This window comes from Phyllobates terribilis, unplaced genomic scaffold, assembly GCF_046119375.1.
Source record: "Phyllobates terribilis strain yellow unplaced genomic scaffold, ASM4611937v1 Scaffold_11__3_contigs__length_659146591, whole genome shotgun sequence".
NCBI lineage: Eukaryota > Metazoa > Chordata > Amphibia > Anura > Dendrobatidae > Phyllobates > Phyllobates terribilis.
Window position 1 is genome coordinate 587,807,802 of NW_027362771.1, and position 9,424 is coordinate 587,817,225.

General features: G+C 39.2%; 1 protein-coding gene across 1 annotated transcript in view; it reads right to left on the reverse strand.

Moving 5' to 3' along the window:
- The window catches only part of C3 (complement C3), a 73,786-nt gene extending 64,791 nt beyond the window's left edge, over positions 1 to 8,995 (reverse strand). Inside the window, exons 1-4 of the mRNA XM_073654377.1 lie at positions 8,843 to 8,995; positions 3,151 to 3,337; positions 1,329 to 1,491; positions 175 to 245 (exon numbers count right to left, since the gene is read on the reverse strand). Of these exons, the coding sequence (XP_073510478.1) occupies positions 175 to 245; positions 1,329 to 1,491; positions 3,151 to 3,337; positions 8,843 to 8,904 (483 nt within the window). The 5' untranslated portion in view covers positions 8,905 to 8,995. The remainder of the gene's footprint in view (positions 1 to 174; positions 246 to 1,328; positions 1,492 to 3,150; positions 3,338 to 8,842) is intronic.
- Positions 8,996 to 9,424: the final 429 nt, after the last annotated feature.

Here is a 9,424-nt window from a genome sequence, read left to right on the forward strand (position 1 = left end):
ATGCAATGTTCATCTCTTTTGAATTTAATTGCAAAAAGATTTGTTTTTTGTACAATTCCGGTTTTGGTGGCACAGTAGTGTGGTGACGTTACTGCTAATTAGCTTTTGCTTGGCAGTTTTAGTTTCTTGGATTTCTTTGTGATCACAAATAGGAAAAGGATACAGTCATCTTACCAGAAACTCAATGATAACCGCCTTATTGACAGGAGACATCTTGTAGTTCATAGAGAAGATGCGGTAGAGAACTGTGGAATAAATACAGAAAAAATAAGACAAATGGGAACAAGGAGGCTGCATTGCTTTCTTTTCTAGGAGTGCCGATGAATGACCAATGCAGCCAATGAATCTCTACAAAGGCAAGCAATGCATCACCCCTGTGGCTGTTAAGAACAAAAAGTGAACAGAACACGGGTACCAATGGGGAGGTACATCAAGGATAGTTATGTGAGTCGCTTTTTGTTTCTTTAATTTTTCTTAACTGAACTGTTCCTGGAATCCCCTTTACACAACCAAAGTGAACAAGACCCCTTTAGCAAAGCAACTGTGGGGCATATTTATCGAAATTGTCTAAGTGAAAAGTTAGACAACGCCATCGTATGTGCCACATTTATCAGAGTGGTTCATGGAGTTTGATAAATTTGTCTAATTTTAAGACTGTCCAATGTAAGTTTGCGCCACCTATTAGTTGATCTACTTTGTACCAGAAATATGCCCAACAATTTTGGATCCAGTTGGATGAACACGTAGGTGGGCTGCTCTGCTGGAATAAATAAATTCTTCAGAAATGAAGGTTTTTGATTCGCAACGCGTTTCAGCGCCGTACCGGTGTCTTTATCAAGCGAAAAAAAAGGAAATGTGTTGTGAATAAAAAAAACTTATTCTCATCATAATTTCTGAAGAATTGATTTACTCCAGATTTACTACAGCCCACCGTCGTGTTCATCCAACTGGATCCAAGCAACAGCTATTTTTCTTCATGCCTATATAGTAGTTTTGCCTGTCACAACTCCCCCAGGTGAGGGTAACCAGCACTCTCCTACTCTCCCTCCATAGGGTATCACCCTATTATATGCACTGTTTTCCTCTTCTACATATATTCTTGCTCCACAATTTTGTCATTTTTTGGGGCGCATGTTATTGGACATTAATGCTTTGCCCCTTTAGATATGCCATGTTCCTTTGCTGCAAGACTTAATATACAATTTTTTGATGCAAAATAAGTCAAATAACTCTTCGATCACACACACTGGCTCATCCTCTGCAGTTAGCAGTAGAGAGAACTGTACGGTATCTACACTGCCATGATCTCAAAAATCCAGTGTTATTACCTGTAGACGAAGGCGTGTAGATTGTCTTATCAGTTTGGAGGAAGATATATCCGCTCTGATAGCCGAGCAGGACAACTTTTTCCATGTTGCACACGGGAGACTTAACCGTCACATAAACGTATTGTTTCGTTTTTGGGTCTTTAGCTACATCTTTAGATGGAATCTGTCAAGAATCGAAAGAAAAAAATAACAAATGTTCTATAGAGAGCCTGATGAAAGATCGAGATCAATTGTATACACCGCTTGCAGAATTATTAGGCAAATTAGTATTTTGATCACATGATACTTTTTATACATGTTGTCCTACTCCAAGCTGCATAGGCTTGAGAGCCAACTACCAATTAAGTAAATCTGGTGATGTGCATCTCTGTAATGAGGAGGGGTGTTGACTAATGACATCAACACCCTATATAAGGTGTGCTTAATTATTAGGCAACTTCCTTTCCTTTGGCAAAATGGGTCATAAGAGAGATTTGACGGGCTCTGAAAAGTTCAAAATTGTGAGATGTCTTGCAGAGGGATGCAGCAGTCTTGAAATTTCCAAACTTTTGAACCATGATCACCGAACAATCAAGCGTTTCATGGCAAATAGACAACAGGGTCGCAAGAAACGTGTTGGCTAAAAAAGGCGCAAAATAACTGTCCATTAATTGAGGAAAATCAAGCGTGAAGCTGCCAAGATGCCATTCGCCACCAGTTTTGCCATACTGCAGAGCTGCAACATTACTGGAGTATCAAAAAGCACAAAGTGTGCGATACTCAGGGACATGGCCAAGGTAAGGAAGGCTGAAAAACGAGCACCTCTGAACAAGAAACATACGATAAAACGTCAAGAATGGGCCAAGAAATATCTTAAGACTGATTTTTCAAAGGTTTTATGGACTGATGAAATGAGAGTGACTCTTGATGGGCCAGATGGATGGGGCAGAGTCTGGATCAGTAAAAGGCAGAGAGCTCCACTCCGACTCAGACGCCAGCAAGGTGGAGGTGGGGTACTGGTATGGGCTGGTATCATCAAAGATGAACGTGTGGGACCTTTTAGGGTTGAGGATGGAGTGTAGCTCAACTCCCAGACCTACTGCCAGTTTCAGGAAGACAACTTCTTCAAGCAGTGGTAAGTAAGAAGTCGGTATCGTTCAAGAAAAACATGATTTTCATGCAGGACAATGCTCCATCACATGCTTCCAACTACTTCACAGCGTAGCTGGCCAGTAATAATGACATGGCCGCCTTGTTCACCTGATCTGAACCCCATAGAGAACCTGTGCTCCATCATAAAAGGTAAGATCTACAGGGAGGGAAAACAGTACACCTCTCGGAACAGTGTCTGGGAGGCTGTGGTGACTGGTGCACGCAATGTTGATTGAAAACAGATCAAGCAACTGACAGAATCTATGAATGGAAGGCTGTTGAGTGTCATCATAAAGAAAGGTGGCTATATTGATCACTAATTTTTTTGGTTTTTGTTTTTGCATGTCAGAAATGTTTATTTCTAAATTTTGTGCACTGATATTGGTTTACCTGGTGAAAATAAACAAGTGAGATGGGATTATATTTGGTTTTTATTAAGTTGCCTAATAATTCTGCACAGTAATAGTTACCTGCACAAACAGATATCCTCCTAAGATAGACAAATCTAAAAAAAAAAACCCACTCCAACTTCCAAAAATATTAAGCTTGGATATTTATGAGTCTTTTCGGTTGATTGAGAACATAATTGTTGATCAATAATAAAAATAATCCTCTAAAATACAACTTGCCTAATAATTCTGCACACAGTGTATTATGTATTAGTGACGCTTGTCTTATGCCATGATTGTACCGTGACTGTAGCTGTGCCCAGGAATTTGTTGTCATTGTTCAGGGAGATTTTCTGCTTTGCTAAACTTGAAATTCTCTTAGGAAAATCTTGAATCTCAACTTCAGCCTCGAAAGCTTTGTTGTGTCCATCTACGACGATGATTTCTTCACTTTCCAGTCGTAGCACGTTAGGTGTAATGAGAGTGCATCTGTTATAGGTACACAAATGAAGACATCAGTCAAAAAGATCAGAACAGCCATTAAGGTCCATCGGCCCCTGGATAGAACTTTTGGGGAGCTGATTTTCTATTGTTTCCTACTTTGGAAGAAGGGAATGAGGTTGATATGCCATAATATGTCCATGGTAGCTATTCTACACAGTGCCTAAAAAGTGGAACATGCAAATAACTATATAACACTCTATAGAAAAAACGTATAGTAGTTATAGAAAAAACGTATAGTAGAGCCATAATGTGCCACCACATACTGCCAGAGATTTCCGACATCATAATGCCATTTAATTCTTACTCAGTCAAACTATCCAATAAGAACGCAATAGCTAAGCAACAAAGTTCCTAAACAATACGGTATAACGTTAATAAATAAAACCACAGTGGACACCATGACCTAAGTCTCCACCATTGGGGTGGAGACCCAAAGAACAATTGCCCCTTAACTTATGCTATATCCAATTGGCACAAATACTTAATGACATGTTGAAACAATCATAGATCTAGCTTGGATCTACAGTGGCATGTAAAAGTTTGGGCACAACTGGTCAAAATGACTGTTATTGTGAAAGTTGAAGTTCAAATGATCTCTAAAAGGCCTAACGTTAAGGATGACATATTTCTTTTGTATTTTAGGCAAAAAAAAACTGTCATTTTTTTTTTATTTTAAAAATTACAAAAGGGAAAATGGGCAGATGCAAAAGTTTGGGCACCCTTGGAGATTTGTGTGCTCAGATAACTTTGACCAAGGTTTCAGACCTTAATTGCCTGTTAGGATTTTGGCTTGTTCACCATCATCATTAGGAAAGGCCAGGTGATGCAAATTTCCCAGCTTTATAAAAACCCAGCCTTCTCTAAGCTTGTGTCAAAAAAACAGCTGCCTAGCACTCTAAAAATGAAAATGGTGGAGGCCCACAAAGCAAGAGAAGGCTATAAGAAGATAGCAAAGCGTTTTCAAGTTGCCCTTTCCTCAGTTCGAAATGTGATTAAGAGATTGAAGTTAACAGGAACAGTGGAGGTCAAGATAAGGTCTGGAAGACCAAGAAAAATTTCAGTGAGAACAGCTCATAGGATTGCTAGAGAGGCAAATCAGAACCCCGCGCTTGACTGCAAAAAACCTTCAGAAAGATTTAGCAGACTATGGAGATGTGGTACATTGTTCTACTGTTCAGACACCTGCTCAAATATGGCCTTCATGGAAGAGTCATCAGAAGAAAATCTCTCCTGCATCCTCACCATAAAGTTCAGTGTCAGAAGTACGCAAAAGAACATCTAAACAAACCTGATGCATGTTGGAAACAAGTCCTGTGACCAATGAGGTTAAATCAGAACTCTTTGGCCACAATAATTAAAGGTATGTGTGGAGAAAAAAGGGCACAGAATTTCAGGAAAAAAACATCTCGCCAATCATCAATGGCCCTCACAGTCCCCTGATCTGAACATTGTTGAAAATCTGTGGCTAAACCTCAAAATAGCAGTGCATGCAAGACAACCCAGGAATCTCACAGACCTGGAAGAATTTTCCAAGGAAGAATGAATGAAAATCCCTCAAACAAGAACTGTGAGACTCTTGTCTGGCTACAAAAAATGTTTACAAGGTGTGATATTTTCAAAAGGGGGCGCTACTTGGTACTAATCATGCAGGGTGCCCAAACTTTTGTATCAACCCATTTTCCTTTTTGTAATTTTTAAAATGTAAAAGATGAAAATATATATTTTTTTGCCTAAAGTACAAAGGAAAAGCCTTTTAGAGATCTTTTTATCTTCAACTTGCTTAACTGTTCACAATAAGACTATGTTCACACATTGAATTTTTGCAGCATATTTTTTTGCTGCGTTTTTATGCTAATTTAAAGCTGCGTTTTACAGTACCAGCAAAGTCTATGAGATTTCAAAAATCTCATGCACACACATTGGATTTTTTTCCTGACTGTATTGTCAAACTGCTGTGTTTTTGCAAAATGTAGCATGTCACTTCTTTCAGCGTTCTTTCAGCGTTTTTGCAGCGTTTTTCACCAATAGAAAGCAATGGGCAGCGCAAAAAACCACAGCTAAAATGCAGCAAAAAATGCAGATATCAGGTTTTACTACGTTTCTGGTGCAAAAACCTGAGGAAGTTGAATCATGTTTTTCTTATGCACTAAAAGAAAAAAGAGACTTGTTCCCAGGTCAAAAGTAACAAGTTTTTGTTCTTATTTTATTCTTCCTGCTCTGAGTATTACAATCTTTGATTTTATTTTTATTCGCCATATGGTTTCAGAAATAGAGGCCTTTTCACTTACTGCTAATTTTATGGTCCACACCGAGAGGACTCAAAGGACAATAATACAGAATACTCAGAAGACACGCCTCCTGAGAATCCCGTGAGCCAAGCCCAATTTTTTAATTACCATAAAAATGAGTGCGAAATAAAAAGGCCGATATCTCTGCAACCATATGGTGAATTTAAGAGAAAGCAAAAACGGAATAAACAGGGGAGTAGCAAAAATAAAATAAGAGCAAAAATGTGCCACTGTTGAACTGGTGGCAGGTCCTCTATAAAGGGAATTGTAGAGCGCTCTCCCCACAGCATTGCTTTGCATACTGTTAGCCATATCTGTTTTTTCCAACTAATCATTTTATCTAAGTTGCAATCTGTTCCGATGAAGGCCAAATAAGCGGAAATGTCACATTTTGTATATGCAACTGATTGCCACCACGAAATAAAGTTTCAAAGACTTTTGCATCTACATTGGAGTGTCAAGTTGTTTGGTCATTATCCTACTTGAATACCCATGTCGAAAGCACACAGCCTTTAATTATTTGTAAAGAATGGAGCAACAATAAAAATGATTAGTTTAGCTTTTAAAACCATTCCTACATTGCCCCCCAAAAAGAACTGAATTATAATATTTGAATGAGATTGCTGTGTGCACCTCTGACATGGCTAAAAGTCTTGGTGCACTGTTCCTCACACTTATTTAGTGTGCCGATACCTTCTTTTATGTTGATTGGAGATAAACCTGCTGCATGATTACATTGCAGAACTGAATGTCACTCTATCCTTTCTTCTGACATCACTTATTACATAGATATAGATTATAGAAGCGAGCAAACACATCACTCTCTTCTCGCTGCTGACATCCCTCAGAAATAGCTCTGTAGCCAGCATTGTCAGCAGAAAGGAGAGAGTGATTTGTACACTTGTTTCTCCAATGGGTAAAATCAGCAGAGAGGAGAGAGTGATGTGTATACTTGCTTCTCCAATGGGTAATATCAGCAGAGAGGAGAGAGCGATGTGTATACTTGCTTCTCCAATGGGTAAAATCAGCAGAGAGGAGAGAGTGATGTGTATACTTGCTTCTCCAATGGGTAATATCAGCAGAGAGGAGAAAGTGATGTGTATACTTGCGTCTCCAATGGGTAATATCAGCAGAGAGGAGAGAGTGATGTGTATACTTGCTTCTCCAATGGGTAATATCAGCAGAGAGGAGAGAGCAATGTGTATACTTGCTTCTCCAATGGGTAATATCAGCAGAGAGGAGAGAGCGATGTGTATACTTGCGTCTCCAATGGGTAATATCAGCAGAGAGGAGAGAGTGATGTGTATTCTTGCTTCTCCAATGGGTAATATCAGCAGAGAGGAAAAAGTGATGTGTATACTTGCTTCTCCAATGGGTAAAATCAGTAGAGAGGAGAGAGTGATGTGTATACTTGCTTCTCCAATGGGTAATATCAGCAGAGAGGAGAGAGCGATGTGTATACTTGCTTCTCCAATGGGTATTATCAGCAGAGAGGAGAGAGTGATGTGTATACTTGCTTCTCCAATGGGTAATATCAGCAGAGAGGAGAGAGCGATGTGTATACTTGCTTCTCCAATGGGTAATATCAGCAGAGAGGAGAGAGCGATGTGTATACTTGCTTCTCTAATGGGTAATATCAGCAGAGAGGAGAGAGCGATGTGTATACTTGCTTCTCCAATGGGTAATATGAGCAGAGAGGAGAGAGCGATGTGTATACTTGCTTCTCCAATGGGTAATATGAGCAGAGAGGAGAGAGCGATGTGTATTCTTGCTTCTCTAATGGGTAATATCAGCAGAGAGGAGAGAGCGATGTGTATACTTGCTTCTCCAATGGGTAATATGAGCAGAGAGGAGAGAGCGATGTGTATACTTGCTTCTCCAATGGATAATATGAGCAGAGAGGAGAGAGCGATGTGTATACTTGCTTCTCTAATGGGTAATATCAGCAGAGAGGAGAGAGCGATGTGTATACTTGCTTCTCCAATGGGTAATATGAGCAGAGAGGAGAGAGCGATGTGTATACTTGCTTCTCTAATGGGTAATATCAGCAGAAAGGAGACAAGTGATGACGGCAGAGAGAAGAATGATGTGTATGCTCATGCCAACACAGAAACATTTTGCAAATAACAGAGATTTATTTTCATACAGTGCTGGCTCTGGAAAAAAACAGCACTTCCAATCAAAATAGAAGTAGGCGGCTGCTTTCTCTAAAACTGGGTGGTACATTAGGCATTTAGCCAAACCTATGGTGCGCCGAGCACTCTCAGTTGCATATTTCAATAAAAGTGTTTTAGCTGCCAATGAAGGAACAGATTTGAAAACTAAAAAAAAACTAATTTTTATTGTTGCTTCATCCCCTACAATGCTACATGATTAATCTGAAATAAAAAAATGGGATTAAAGACTCCCTTTAAGACATGATATATTGACACCCCGAATAAACATGAAGCCCTGACAATAGAGTAAGTATTCTCCTCCCATACTTTCCTTCTGTAGATGATAATTCTCACATCTTTTTTGAGCTAATTATTCATCCTACACATCACCATCATCGTACTAATAACAGTACTATTAATTACCAAACTATCAGGGTTGCCAACTTGACTTTTTACTATTTCTAAAAGCTTTGTCAAAAAATCACGGACAGACGTTTTTCCGGACGCATTGTAAAACAATAATGAAATTAATAAAATTATAAATGATTCTTAGCTCCAGCCCATAGTTCTGATATGAAGACATTCGCTGCATTCACTGTGACTTGTAAAATGATAATTAGAATCATAATAATCTGTACAAGTTTCTCTAGCTTCAAAAAAGCACAGATGCATCAAATTCTTTTATCAACAGGGGAAAAAAATTGCCCTATTTTTACTGATTGTCCGAGTACTTCTGGCCGGTTGGCAACCCTTCACATAACACAACTGTATCAGATTGAAATAATATCAAATGTTCACATAATACTATCTTAAATTTCACATAGAATATTGTTCTAAAGTTCCCATGTAAGGCTACGAATCAATGACTCTATAGACGGTTATTTACTACTGGACGATTTGAGTTTGCTTCCTTGAATTGCTATCGCAAAGGACCACATGGTTAATTGGCATTTAGCCCGTTTGTCTGGCCCTGCCTAAAGAGCTTACAATCTACTGACTCCTCAGTCTTTACAACATACAATATCTTGGAAATACATTTTACTTACGGTTGTCCAAAGCAACCGGCCAGTAGGGCGAGGAGGGTCAGACACAGAAGTCTGCACCCCATGGTGGATCCTTGATGCTATGCAGGTTCTCCTGGCCGGTGGAGTTTTATATCATCTCTGGTATGGACAGAGCAAACACTCTCTCTAATCAGTAACAAGGAGGAGCTGGAGAGATCTGCAAACTTTGTAATTTCCAGTAAAAGCAGCAGATACTGAAAAATACACAAAGGTTGTGTCCTTCACATGCCGATGATCTGCAAACCTTCATGAAGCCTGGGGAAATCGAAACAAAGAATGAGAAACTCCACAGTGAACAGTGATGGGCCCTATGAGAAGATCTGTACATGGGGGCCCCAAATGTCAAGTATCCATTTGTAAAAAAAGGTTGGTCTGTTATGTGGAAAAGAGGACTCCTTATTTTCTGAAAAAAACTGCAAGCTTTGCATCCATTATTGCTAATTCATAAGCCAATCCTATCTATTTATGGGAAAGATGAGTGCCCATAATATAGCCATCATTGATTCTTACTATAGGGTTGTCACACATCTGTCCTATAGTCTGTAATAGCAGTACTGTCTTGTT